Source organism: Chiloscyllium punctatum, chromosome 2 (assembly GCF_047496795.1).
Source record: "Chiloscyllium punctatum isolate Juve2018m chromosome 2, sChiPun1.3, whole genome shotgun sequence".
Lineage (NCBI taxonomy): Eukaryota > Metazoa > Chordata > Chondrichthyes > Orectolobiformes > Hemiscylliidae > Chiloscyllium > Chiloscyllium punctatum.
The window spans coordinates 62,966,262-62,981,540 of NC_092740.1; the positions used below are offsets into that span (position 1 = coordinate 62,966,262).

General features: G+C 39.4%; 1 protein-coding gene across 5 annotated transcripts in view; it reads left to right on the forward strand.

The window, feature by feature from the left end:
- Positions 1-15,279, forward strand: part of LOC140484720 (uncharacterized) — a 144,784-nt gene that overhangs the window by 125,729 nt on the left and 3,776 nt on the right. For 3 of the 5 annotated variants that reach the window (XM_072583494.1, XM_072583484.1, XM_072583503.1), the window contains one exon: positions 7,996-8,139. In XM_072583494.1, the coding sequence (XP_072439595.1) occupies positions 7,996-8,139 (144 nt within the window). Of the gene's footprint in view, positions 1-7,995; positions 8,140-9,776; positions 10,011-11,827; positions 12,493-15,279 lie in introns of those variants that run through there. The other 2 variants (XM_072583513.1, XM_072583522.1) reach the window with 2 other exon arrangements.

Here is a 15,279-nt window from a genome sequence, read left to right on the forward strand (position 1 = left end):
CTATGTTCTATGTTCTATGTTCTAATATGAGTGAAAAAGATTCTCCTCAACTCTTGTCTTAGCCTTCTACTTCTTGCTTTAAATCTGTGTTCCCTCATTATTTCTCCCTCTACTAATGGAAAATGTACCTCCCTATCCACCCTATCTGTTTCAATCATTACCTTACACATCTCTGTCAGATGCCCTCTCAATTTTTGCTGCTGTATAGAAAACAGCCCTAGCTTACTAGCTTATTCTATTTTTCCTGCATCCCAGGCAGTTTCCTAGGACAGAATCGTAAACAAGTCCAAGTATCATGAGCTATGGTGAAATATGTGGCAGAATCAGATAAGAAGTCCAAATGCGCCAGACAAGCTAGATGTCAAGAAATCTTTACATGGAAATTAGGAAGGGAACCTGGCAAATTCAGCTCATCATTTGAGCTCCGAATGGGCTCCGTGGTGGGCACCCCAACATCTCAGGGCACACTCATATCTATAGCTATTGGCATGCAATATATGCTAGCCTCTAAAGCCCCTCCTGGCACATCTGTAATCCATTTTAATGGAGACTTATGCACTTCAAAGCTGCACTGGCAACTATTATTGTAGTGCTACTGCAGCAAACTTTGCAGGCAGGGATACAAACCATGCTCATAGACTGGACTAGGCTACATTTCTAGGCTGTTTACTCTTATCATAGTGCTCACTCACTTGAGCCTACCTAGTTGTTCACAGCACCCCTGCCTTGTCTTTTTGCACTTTGTCCCCTTGGCCAGAGAAACCAAGCTTATATGAATTCTGCTTTTCCTTACTGTTAATACAGATAAAAAGCTAGGAAGCTTGTCTTCGTTGTTAGCAGGCCTCAGTCAAATCAAAGGGAATATCCTTTAGTCAGAAGGTAAGTCAAGAGCAGTCTCCAATACCAGTTCATGGGCTTGATCATGGTCAATCAGCGACTCGGCAGTCAGAGTCAAGGTTGTCCACATAAGGGGTCAGGAGCCAAATGTTGGGCATGCCACCAGATCTCTCAATTGCTCCTGTCTATAAGAAATAGAAACAGAAGTAGGCTGTTTGGCCCTATGAGTCTGTTCTGCCATTCAATAGGACCATGGTTGATCCAATATTCCTCAACTCCACTTTGCTGCCTTTTCCCTGTAAACTTTGATTTCCATACTGATTAAGAATCTATCCATCTCAGCCTTAAATATACACCAGGACTCAGGTCCCACAGATTTCTGTGGCAGGGAGTTCCAATCATCTCTGTCTTAAATTACCCCTTTATTCTTTATGACCTCTGGTCCGAGAATCTTTTCTCCTCTCAGCATTTACCCTGGCAAGCACCTTAAAAATCCTATGGGTTTCAATGAGATCACCTCTCAGTCTTAAAAACTTCAGTGAGTAAAGTCCCAACCTGTTCAGCCTTTGCTCATAAGACAATCCTTCCATTCCAGAGATCATCCTAGTGAACCTTCTATGAACTACAAACAATGTAATGACATCTTTCCTTAAATAAGGGGACCAAAACTGCTCAGAGTACTCTAGATATGGTCTCACCACCAGCTTTTACAGTTGTATGCTGACTTTTATAATCCAACCTCCTTGAAATAGAGCCAACATCTGTAAGTCGTTCTGATTATCTGCTGCGTCTGTGTGCTAGCTTTCTCTCTTTCGTAGACAAGAACTCCTGAGTCCCTTTGTGTTGCAACTTTATGCAGTTTTTCTCCATTTAAACACTTCTGTTCTTTCGTTCTCCCTTCCAAAATGAACAACTTCACATTTTATCATATTATGCTTCATTTGCCAACTTTTTGCTCATTTATTTGACCTAATTTAACGGTTTTCATCTGAATCGTGCAGGGACCAGAGTCCTTGCGAATCGCATAATTAGGGTTGTATGCAGGGCTTTAAACCAAATGGGGTTGGGGGGGGAGGGGGTGGTGTGGAGGGGGGAAGGTGTTCAGTTATAGAGGAATTTAGAAAACCCAAATTAAAGGAGGAGCAGAGAGTACAGGTTGGCAATGTGGCAGATAGTTGCCAGACAATAAAAGTGAGGGGCAGAACAGGTGAATATCTTTATGCACCAAGAAATTATATAAAAAAAGGCAAATTTACCAGTGGAACAAATTTAAAAGCTTTTTATTTAAATGCATGAAGCATTTGAAATAAAATGGATAAACTAATTGTGCAGATTAACTGTAACTGGTCACAATATAATTCGGATTATAGAGACATGGCTGCAGGGTGAACAGGAATGGGAACTAAATGTCTCAGGGTATTCAGTATTCAGGAAGGACAGGCAAAAAATAAAAGATGGTGGAGTGGCATTACTGTTTAAAGAGGAAATTAACACAATAGTGACAAAGGATATTAGCTCTGACTATGTGGGGTCTGTATGGGTTGAGTTGAGAAATACCAAGGGGCAAAAAACATCAGTTGGTGTCATACATAGACTGCCAAACTGCAGTGGTGGTGTTGGGAATGGCAACAGGAAATTAGAGATGTGGTGATAAAGGAATGTTGGTGATCATGGGTGATTTTAATCTGCACACAGATTGGACAAATCAAATTAGCCACAATGTCATGGAGGAGGAATTGCCGGATTGTATACAGGATGGTTTTCTTGACCAATCTGTGGAGGAACCAACTAGAGAGCAGCCCATCTTAGACAGGGTACTGTGAAATCAGAAGGGAATTGTTGCCAGTCCAGCAGTGGGAGACCTCTTGGGGATGAATGACCATAACATGATAGAATTCTTTATCAAGAGGGAGAGTGAGATGGTTGCTTTGGAGACTAGGGTGCTGAATCTTAATAAAGGAAACTATGAAAACATGATTAGATTAGATTAGATTCCCTACAACAGGCCAATTGGCCCAACAAATCCACACTGACCCTCCGAAGAGTAACCCACCCAGACCCATTCTCCTACATTTACCCCTGACTAATGCACCTAACACTATGGGCAATTTAGCATGGCCAGTTCATCTAATCTGCACATCTTTTGGATTGTGGGAGGAAACTGCAGCACCTGAAGGAAACCCACGCAGACACAGGGACAATGTGCAAACTCCACACATGCAGTCACCTGGGGCAGGAATCGAACCCAGGTCCCTGGCAGTGAGTTGGCCTTGGTAGATTGGGGAGAGTTACTTAAAGGGATGATAGTGGATAGGAAATGGCAAACATTCAAGGAATGCATGGGGGAGCAGCAGCAACTGTTTATTTTTGCCTAGCACAAAAGCAAAATGGGTAAGTGGGCCTATCCATGGATTACAAAGGAAATTATAATTATAAATAGTACCCAATTCAAGGAAGAACCACACAGATAGGCCTAGAAAAATAATATGTCTGAGGATTGGGAGCAGTTTAGAATTCAGCAAGGAAGGACCAAGAGATTGATTAGGAAGAAAATACAATACAAAAATAAGCTTGCAGGGAACATAAAGACTGACACTAAGAGTTTCAATAGGTACGTGAAGAGAAGGAGATTAGTGAAGGCAAATGTCGACCCCCTACAGACAGAAATGCAAGAATGTATAATAGGAGTCAAAGAAATGTCACGTACCGAGATACAGTGTAAAGTATTGTTTTATGTGCTAACCAGACAAATCATTATCTTGTGTAAGTACATCCAGGCAACAGCAGAATATAGTGTTACAGCTACAGAGGAGGTGTAGAGAAAGATCAGCTCTAATAAATGAGAGGTCTGTTCAATAGTCTGACAATAGCAGGGAAGAAGCTGTTCTTCTTAGATCTGTTGGTAAACATTTGTATCTTCTGCCCACTGGAAGACAGTGGAAGAGAGTATAACTGGGGTTTGGAGGGATCTTTGATTATGTTTGACTGCTTTCTCGAGCCAGTGGGAAGTGTAGACGGAGTCAGTGGAAGGAAGGTTGATTTTTATGACTGACTGGGCTGCGTTATTAACTCTAATTTCTTGTGGTCTTGGGCAGAGTACTTGGCATACCAAGCTGTGATGCATCCGGATAGTATGTTATCTATGGCACGACTATAAAAATTGATAAAAGTTATTGTCGACATGACGAATTTCCTAAGCCTTCTGAGGAAGTAGAGGTGTTGGTATGTTTTCTTTACTGAAGTGTCAATGTGGATGGACTACAATAGATCAATGGTGATATTTACTTCTAGGAACTTGAAGTTCTTGACCACCTCCACCTCAACACCATTGACACAGACAGGGGCATGTGCTCCACTCTGCTCCCTGAAGTTGATGACCCGCTCCTTCATTTGCTGACATTGAGAGAGAGAGAGATTTTGTCTTTACACTAGGCCACTAAACTGTCTATCTTCTTCTTGTACTCTGTCTCGTTGTTGTTTGAGATCCAACCTTCTACAGTCATGTCATCAGTTCATTTGTGAATTGAGTCAAAGCTGAATTTGGTCACACAGATGTGAGTGTGTAAGGAGTATAGTAAGGGGCTGAGTACGCAGCCTTGTGTTGAGATTACTGTGGAGGAGGAGTTGTCATCTATCCTTACTGATTGCTGTCTACAGGTCAGGAAGTTGAGGATTCAGTTGCAGAGGAAATTACGAGAGGAAATAAATGTAAAAAATTGAGAGCTTTAGTTATTCAGTGCACTGGTAAAACCAAGTTTGGACTGTGTACAACATTGGTCATCTTATTTTAAGGAAGGATGTTAAATACATTGAAAGCAGATGATAGAAGGTTTACCAGACTAATATTTAAAATGAATAGGTTTTCTTATTAGGAAAATTGGACACGCCAGGCTTATATCCACTGTAGTTTAGAAGAATAAGAGACAACTTGATTGAAACTTATAAGATCTGAGGTATTTGGTAGATTTGAAGAAGATACTCCTTCTGTGGGAAAACCTAGAACTCTGGGTCACTATTTTAAAAAAAAGGGTCACCCATTTCAAACAGAGATAACACAACATTTTTTTGTGAAAAGGTTGAGGGTCTTTGGAATTCTCTTCGTAAAAGAGTGGTGGAAGGAGAGTAATTGAATATTTGTAAGACAAAAATGGATAGAGTTTTGGTTAGCAAGCAGGTGAAGTTTTATTGTGAGTCGGGGGTAATTTGAATATTTGATTACAGTCAGATCAGTCAATATGTTATTAAGTATGAAGCATGTTCAAGGGGCTAAATGGCTCATTCTTTCTCCTTGTTGGTGTATTCATACGACAGTGGAGGGATTGAAAGAGGTGCAGTGTCAGTGTGCATACTTTATACTTCATATCTATCTGAGGAGCAGTATATATCTGAGAAATAACAGCATGTCTTTAGGAGACACGAGTCAAAATCATATGGAAACAGGAAGAAAGGCCATTACAAGTAATACTGTGAATCACAGACATATTATGGAGCATAAGGAGTCCAGTTAGCCAATTATGCAAGGACCATTATTTGAGCTAGTGCAGCTTCAAACAGCCTGACTACAATAAGGCATACAAACATGCAACGTGCAAACCACTAAAAAGGAAAGAAATATTGTTTTTTGATAGAGAAAATAAAACACCTTGATGAAAATGCACTTGGCTCTGCATTGTATCCTAGCTGTGAACTGCTATGATTTAACATTCAGTAAACAAGGCTTTCGTGCATAACAGTCTTTTCAGTTTAATGGTTCCCTTCAGGAAGGAAATATCCAGGATTCATTAGTTTGCAACTTACACTTGAATGTGTAACAAAGTAAATAATGTTAAAATTTTAAGCAATTCAACAAAGACTAAATTAAGCATCATTTAAGTTTTCAAGACCTCTGTATCTTCTCTGCTTTTTTAATAACTAACTAGTTTTCCTCAGATGTAAAAATGAAGATCAAAGGTTACGAGCCATCCTTACATTTTACCTTTCCAATCTCATAATGAAAGTTAAAATCTGGAAGCTATTGAAATAATGAACATTAATTGTTCAATAATTGAGAAGATAAAAGACAATCAGTAATTTGGTTATAAGATAAACTTGTGAATAATGCAGATAAAAGAGAATAATAAAACTCTTTTCATAAACAATGATAACTATTGTGGAAGTATACTTCCTTAACTTTGTGTAAGCTTATCATTGAAAGTGTGTGTTTTGCAGTTTTGCATAAACTGTTGTTGTTATGGGAATGCAGATATTGTAAAGGGTTGCCAACTGATTTCTGGTCTTGATTTTGATCATGATGGATGCAGAGTTAGTTTTTAATGTAAGTATAGCATGTTAATTAGTAGACATTTTTATTAGTGATTACTTTCATCAGCACAAAACTCTGTATTAAATTCCTAGCCAGAGGTTCCTTGCCATTGTTAGCTGTAAAATTTCTATTAAAATTCTACAGCTAACTATTCACAGGCCTAAACTTTGTGCAGTGTTAAATATATTTTTTTTCAAAACCCGGATAGGAGTTATGTTTCTGCTTTAAACTTGCCACCATGGGGTTAAATCATCCAAAAAGCTGACCCTGTTATCTGACCCAATTTTGCTGGTACATTTTGTTCAGAAACAAGATGTATTGTTGAATGTGTCCCTAAACTTGACACCAAATGAACACAGAAGCCATTGTGATTTGTAATTTAGGGTTTTATGACTTTCTTATTGTGATCAATTTCTTTTCTTGTACAGGTAAGTCAGAGCAATGCAAGAAAATTGATTAGTTTTCCACTTTTGGGATCCAGTGTGAGGAGCAAATATGTAATGTGTTCCACAGGTCAGAAGTCTGCTTTGGCCTAACAATGTGCCTTTAATCACAAACACAAATTACCACAAACTACTGCAACAATTTAAACAAATCTTCCTGCACTGCTATTGTGCCTCTGATAACTTTTGCCAAATCATGGCTCCTTTTATTGTTTGAGATGGTTCAAGCTCCACTTAGACTTTGATAGTCAGCAACAGACTTTCATTCCACCAATATGACCTACCTTCTAACATAGGCTGGGGCTGCTTTTCTTGAAGTGTTGGAGGCCGAGGGGTGATCTTATAGATGTTTATAAAATCACGAGGGACATGGATAGGGTAAATAGACAAGTCTTTTACCTGGGGTGGGGGAGTCCAGAAGTAGAGGGTATAGATTTAAGGTGGCAGGGGAAAGATTTAAAAGCAATCTAAGGGGCAACATTTTCACACAAAGGGTGGTGGGTGTATGGAATGAGCTGCTCAAAGAAGTGGTGGCGGTTGGTACAATTACAACATTTAAAAGGCATCTAAATGGATATGTGAATAGGAAGGGTTTAGAACGGGATTAGATTAATTTAGGATTCCTGGTCGGCATGGATGAGTTCGACAGACTGTTTCCGTGCTGTGTATCTCTATGACTCTATAATGGATCATCTACTTGGCATTTCTTTTACCTTGATGTGTGTCCAGGCCAATAAAGCTTAACTCTTGAGCTGTTTTAGAAGTTTGAGTAGACAGGGCTGAAGAAGAGGCCTGTGTTTATTTCTTAAGACTCTGAGTTAGCTTTGCTATGTGCCTTGAGGAGAGACAGTAATGGAGAGAATCACAGTGAAAATGCAGATAGTCACTGAAAAGAAATGTCCACAATCTCGTTGGTTCAGTAAGAAATTTTAATTAGAAGATAGGAGTGATACTTCACTCAATTGAGTATAAAGGCTCTTGCTGGTTAAAAGGCTTGAATTTCTTTTTGCTACTTGCGATAAGATCATTGTTGATAATCTTATACATAGCTTAGTTGTTTTTATTTATTTTGTGTCATAAACTTATATTTTTTTGTTAAAAGTACTTTCAGTAACCAAATGGCAAAAATAAAACTTTGGCCTATCAGGCCACGTTTCACTCTGGAATCTGATTTGTCCAGCATTACCATCAGCTGGGATCATAATTATAAATGTATCTTCAGTATCTGGAGGATAGCCATATTGGACTGAAAAGATCGCTGTTTTTTTGTCTCTACAGATGCTATCTAATCTGCGTATCTCCAGCTTTTTTTTATTAGAGATTTCCAGCATGCATAGTATATTACTTCTATAAGAATGTATTTTTAATTTGTTTTTCATTGCTACAGCAATTATTAAATACTTTTACTTGCAGAAGTGCTAACTTCATATACGAATCTTAAGGAGATGACTACTGAAACAACACTAACAGATTTTTTAACAACTTTTAAAATCAATGTGGAACAAATGCAGGATGCGGTGAATGATCTGACGCCATTCCAAGATCAGCATAGTGATGGTAAGAAATAACACATGAGCAGCATTGTTTCTTCCATTTTATTTCTTAAATTATTCTGAACATCAGGCAGGTGTCTGGTGCCCGAAAATCAGTTGCAAATGGACATTAAACGTTGCTAGACGGACTTCACAGCTGTCAATATGCAATGGAACAACCAGAAGCTAACAGGTAGAATTGTTTAGTGTAGTAGAAACGCATTGGTTGTCATTTGCAATTTATATAGGTATATCATTTTACTACTATATTATCCTGTTTCAGTGCATATTCCTCCATATTTGGAGAAAACGTTGAACCTGCATTATGAGTCCTTTCTGCTACTTGCCCATTTAACTAAATTAATATGAGAATAACAGCTGAATTCAAAATAAGCTGTGACACATCTATAAAAAGCCAGTGTCATGCAGCTACAGAGCATGATATGGGGTGAATTACTCATGAACAAAACACAGTATCAACCCATATCTAGTAGAGGCTCATGATTAGCTATGGGCCCACAGTCTATAATGTTTTACGTTTATTATATATCCTCCCATCTCTAGTTGCTGATTTTTGTTATATCTGACTATGCAATTACATAGAAATGGGAGTTATGTTAAAATAACAACTATGAGAAAAAATGCCTTTGAATAATAATTGTTAACATGTTTGCTGCTTGCATCTTCTGACATTTTATGGGCCACAGAGCAACATGCTTTTGCATGGGAGTAATCCAAAGTAAGCAAAATGATAGACAATAAGCATTAATAGAGTGATGGTAATTTTATTTCCTTAGGGTGTTGTTACAAAACTATCATATCGTATAACAATGCAATGTATACCATCATGGTTATTTCCATCCTTTCACTGTGTTTTTATTTAAGTCTCAACATGGCTTTGTGCGTGGGAAATCATGTCTCAAAAACTTGATTGAGTTTTTTGAAGAAGTAACAAAGAGGATAATGAGTGCAGAGCGGTAGACGTGATCTTTTATGGACTTCAGTAAGGCATTCGACAAGGTTCCCCATGGGAGACTGGTTAGCAAGGTTAGATCTCATGGAATACAGGGAAAACTAACCATTTGGATAGAGAACTGGCTCAAAGGTAGAAGACAGAGGGTGGAGGGTTGTTTTTCAGACTGAAGGCCTGTGACCTGTGGAGTGTCACAAGGATCAATGCTGGGTCCACTACTTGTTGTCATTTATAGAAATAATTTGAATGTGAGCATAAGAGGTATAGTTAGTAAGTTTGCAGGTGACACCAAAATTGGAAGTGTAGTGGATAGCGAAAAAGGTTACCTCAGATTATAATGGGATCCTGATCAGATGGGCCAATGGGCTGAGGAGTGGCAGATGGAGATTAATTTAGATAAATGCAAGGTGCAGCATTTTGGGAAAGCAAATCTTAGCAGGGCTTGTATGTTTAATGGTATCATCCAAAGGAGTGTTGCTGAACAAAGAGACCTTGGAGTACAGAATCATAGCTCCTTGAAAGTGGAGTCGCAGATAGCTAGGATAGTGAAGAAGGCGTTTGGTATGCTTTCTTTTATTGGTCAGAGTATTGAGTACAGGAGTTGGGAGGTCATGTTGCAGCTGTACAGGACATTAGTGAGGCCACTTTTGGAATATTGTGAGTAATTCTGGTTTCTTTCCTATCGGAAGGATGTTGTGAAAGTTGAAAGAGTTCAGAAAAGATTCACAAGGATGTTGCCAGGGTTGGACGATTTGAGCTCTAAGGAGAGGTTGAACAGGCTGGGGCTGTTTTCCCTGAAACATCGGAAGCTGAAGTAGAGATTTATAAAATCATGAGGGGCATGAATAGGGTAAGTAGACAAGGTTTTTTCCCTGGGGTGTGGGATTCCAGAACGAGAGGGCTTAGGTTTAAGGTGAGAGGTGAAAGATTTAACAGGGATCTAACGGGCAACTCTTTTGAGACAGAGGGTGGCGCGTGTGTGGAATGAGCTGCCAGAGGAAGTGGTGAAGGTACAATTGCAACATTTAAAAGGCATCTGGATGGGTATATCAATAGGAAGGGTTTGGAGGGATATGGGTCAGGTGCGGCAGGTGGGACTAGATTTGGGTTGGGATATCTGGTCGGCATGGATGAGTTGGACCAAAGGGTCTGTTTCTGTGCTGTACATCTCTATGACTCATGAAAAAAAAATTCTGCACTAACCCGGTTGAACAAATACTTTACGGCTGTAGTATAAAACATGCATAATATTACATTAATGTCCTCTTGATAATTATTCGGTTTCATCATCATACAGCTAAAAATCATCTACTGCTCACTAAGATCAACTCATAACATCTGAGGGTAATTTCCACATTCTCACTCTTACCCAGCAGGCTCTCTATTGGGATCACAAATTTGAATCTATGCTATTTTAAAATTTCAACCAAATTTTACATTTTGATGCATTGAGAAAAGTCTGTAAGTTTAAATAGATTTGATGTACAAAATATTTTTTTCTCTGTACAAGTGTAAGTGAGCAATGTGGTAAATGAATGAGAATTTACAGGCAAAGAAAATTAAATAGAACATTAAATAGATTTGTGGAGACTTCTAACAAAAGATCCAAAGGGTGAATTTCCAGCTTGCACCCATAATTTACCTGAAATCGAATGGATTAGGTTTCAGTTCATGTTTCATAAAATGAATTTACTTGTCTACAAATGTAAATTAATCCATCATTTACTATGATCAGCTGGTGTAATAGAATGTTAACTGTATTACTTACTTGTAATAGTATTTACATATTATATGTAAGGAGTATATTTTTAAAGTAGCAAACTGATGAAGTTTTAATAACATTACTGCAAATATCACTAATATTCTGATTTACAAATACTGGAATGCTTTAAAAAAGACTTACTGAGCCATTAGTTTCATTGGTACATACTGATCAGTGTCACAGTAAATTATGTTGTTTTAACAAAGATATTCTTATCAGGAATGTATGAATTAGAAGCAGGAATAGACTACTCAGTACCTTAAGAGTGCTCTGCCATTCACCATTCATTAAGATCATGGCTGATATGATTACTCCACATTCCACCTACACCCAGGTCCTTTCACCCTGTTATTTATCACAAATCTATGTACATCTTCCTTTTCAGGAAGAAGTAAGAAGTCACACAACACCAAGTTATAATCCAACAGGTTTATTTGAAATCACAAGCTTTTGGAGTGCTGCTCCTTTGTCAGGTGACTTCACCTGATGTTGTGTGACTTCTGACTTTGTCCACCCCAGTGAAACACGAGCACCTCCACATTTTGAGGAGTAAAGTTCCAAAGACCCACGACTCTAAGAGAAAAAAAATCTTTATCTCTGTCTTAGGTGAGTGACCCCTAATTGTGAAAGAGTGACCTCTAGATCTAGATTCTACTATAAGAAGAAACATCATTTCCATATGTTCCCTGTCTATACCTGAGCATCTTAAGTTTCGAGCAAGATGCCTCAGTAGTAACAGCATTGTATTCAACATAATTTGTAACCTTATGGCCGGCATAGCACTCACCTTACCATTACCATCAAATCAAAAGACTGACTGTGGTTCAGCGAGGAGTGCAGGACAGTATGCTAGGAACATACGTAAAAATGAGATGTCAACCTGATGACAACGCAGCACTGCATGCACAGTAAGAGCAATATGCTGTACACAAAGCTAAATGATCACAAATCAATATTTTGCCATCCTATCACCACCAGCAGTGACGATAATGGATAACTAAACAACTAAGAGGATGAAGAGGCTGCACAACATCCCCATCCAGAGTGTGAATGAAGAGAGAAATGCTGAAGCATTTGCAACCATCTTCAGACAGAGGTGCCAAGGCTGATCCATCTCAGCTTTCTCTTGAGTTTCCTAACATTTCAGATGCCAATATTCAACCAATTAGATATGCTCCATGGGATAACAAGAAAAGCCTGAACACATGGAATACAGCAAAGGCTTTGGACCCTGACATAACTTGGCTGTAGTCTTGAATACGCATTCCAAATGTTATTTGTACTAGCCAAAGTGTACCAGTACATCTGCAATACTAGCAGGCGCCTGACAAAATGGAAAATTGCTCAGGTATGTCCTGTCCACTGAAAGGACAAATCCACTTCTCCAATTCCTGTCACAACAGTTTATTCTCAATCATCAGCAAAGTGATGGAAGATGTCATTGACACTGCAATCCATGTCAATTCTTTCACAATAACTGCTCATTGATGCTCAGATAAGATTCCTTCAGACTCCGTTCGTTTCATACCATTTCAAACGTGGACCAAAGTGCTAAATTCCAGAGATGATGTGAAATTAACTGTCCTTGACATCAAGCAAATATTTAGTTGAGCATGGCATCAAAGAGCCCTGTTAAAATTGATGTGAAAAGAATATCAGGAATTAAACTCTCCACTGGCACAAACTATGCCCAGCACAAAAGAAGATGGTTGTGATTGTTGCAGGCTAGTCATTTTAGCCTAGGACATCACTTTAGGAATTCTCCAGCATAGCTTCCTATGCCCAGCCAATCTTCAGCTGTTTCATCATTGACTTTCCCTCCATAGTAAGGTCAGAAGTGAGCATATTCATGATGGCTCTGTAGTGTTCATTTCTTTGCTCAAATGATACTGAAGCAGTTAGAGTTTCTTTGCAGCAAAATCCAGACAACATTCAGGCTTGAGCTCATAAATGGTGAGTAACATTCACACTAAATGTTAACACTGACTATCTCCAACAAGAGAAAATCTAATCTAAAGCAATATGGTGAAAATACTACAATATGAAACCAAATCAGAAAATGCAGGTGATACTTGGCAGATCTGGCAGCATCTGTGAAAAGAGAATCAGAATTAACAGGCTGGAAGTTATAGGGGGTGGCTTTTGGCCATCCTGGACCGATAAAAGAGAAAATCGGCATTGGATTCCAGATTAAAAACCTGATTGCTATTTGTAAGTGTATAACAAATGTTTTGATTAAAGAAAGGATTGCAATTGTACCCTCGTAGAAACTCACTTAATAAAAACAGACATGAGCTAGATTTAACAGGGCACTGAGATCTCAAGTCTCCCACTGTTCTGTCAGGTGCCCACAATCATTTAATACTGAGACCAGATTAATTGGTTGCAGGGGTGATTTCTACTGCTCTCGGAAGGAAGTCCCACGACAGGGAACTGCAAGGCAATCAGATGACTTGCACCTCCATGATCCCAGATGTGAATACAAGCAGTCCCACCATGCCAATACAGATTAGATTATCTGATAATAATTTTACCAGAGCGACATTAGCAGATACTACTAAAGAGGCTGGTGGGGATTGGAGGCCAGGTGTCTCCAGTCGGCACAGGGCTGTCTCATAGGAGGTTCCTATCCATCCCCCAACCTCCAGACTTTAGCCTGGGTAGATAAACCTGTCATGTTTCCATTGTTGTGGGCCTCTCCCTTCCTATGAGTTTAATATAAGTATTTTTTTTAACTCATTGATGGGATGTGGGTAATGCTGGCTAAGCAACTTTTTCCTACCTAACCCTGGTGAGTAGCTGCATTTCATCTATAAATGTTACTCGCTATTGTTACTGTGCACTGGTAGTAGAAACTGTTTAAAGCAGTAGATGGGGTGAAAATCAAGTGAGCTGCTTTGTCCTGGATAGTCTAGAGCATCTTCATTGTTGTTGGAGCTCTCTTATCCTGGCAAGTGAAGCGCATCCCATCTCACTGCTGATTTGTGCCTTACAGATGATTGATAGGCTTTAGTGAGTGATGAACTGAGTTACTCACAGCAGAAGTCCCAGCTTCTGATCTGCTCTTGTAGCCACAGTAATTATATGACTCATCAAGTTCAGTTTCTCCTCAATGGCATGTTGAAAGGATGTTGGTTATGGGGGAATTGAATGATGGTAACGCTGCAAGACAATGGTTAGGTTCTCTCTTTTGGAGATGGTAATTGTCTGATATTTGTGTGGCAACTCATCAGTCCAAGCCTGAATGTTGTCCATATCTTTCTGCATATAGCTTTGGGCTGATTCAGTAACTGAAAAGTCATACAGTCATAGTCATAGAGATGTACAGCACGGAAACAGATCCTTTGGTCCACTCGTCAGTGCCAACCAGATATCCTAAATTAATCGAGTCCCACTTGCCAGCACTCGGCTCATATCCCTCTAAACCCTTCCTATTCATATAGCCATCTTGATGTCTTTTAAATGTTGTAATTGTACCAGCCTCCACTACTTCCTCTGGCACCTCATTCCATGCACGCGCCAGCCTCTTAGTGGCCCCTTAGGTTCCTTTTAAATTTTTCCCCTCTCACCCTAAACCTAAGCCCTCTATTTCTGGACTCGCCCACCCTAGAGAAAAAAACCTTGTCTATTTACCCTATACATGCCCCTCATCATTTTATAAACCCCTATAAGGTCTCCTCTCATCCTCCATCGCTCCAGGGAAAACAGCCCCAGCCTATTCACGCTCTCCCGCCAACCCTTGCAACATATTTGTAAGTCTTTTCTAAACCCTTTCAAGTTTCACAACATGCTTCCAAAATGAGGGAGATCAGAATTGCACACAATATTCCAAAAGTGGCCTAACCAATGTCCTGTACAGCCACAACATGACCTCCCAGTTCCAATACTCACTGTTCTGACCAAAAAAGGCAAAATGGTGAATGATTCAGTCATCATGAAACATTAATAACGGAGGGAAAGTCATTGAAGACAATGAAGATGGTTGGGCCAAGGACACTATCCTGAGGAACTCCTACACAGATGTCCTATCATTGATATGATTAACCTGAAACAACCACACTATCTTTCTTTGCATTCCAACCAGTGGAGGGTTTTTCTCCTGATTCCCAATTCCACGACTCCTTGATGCAACACAAAATCAAATTCTGCCTTGCTGCCAAGGACAGTAACTGTTACCTCACCATTGGAGCTCAGCTGTTTTTGCCATGTTTGGACCAAGGCTGTAAACTGTTCAGTAGCTGAGTGGCTATGGCAGAATCCAAACTGAGCATTGGTGAGCAGGTTATTATTGAGTATGGATAGCACTGTTGATGGCCCCTTCCATCACTTTACTGACAATTGAAAGTCAACTGATGAAGCTGTAATTGGAGTGGGTTGGACTTGTCCTATTTTATTATCAACAAGACATAAATGAACAAGTTTTCACATTG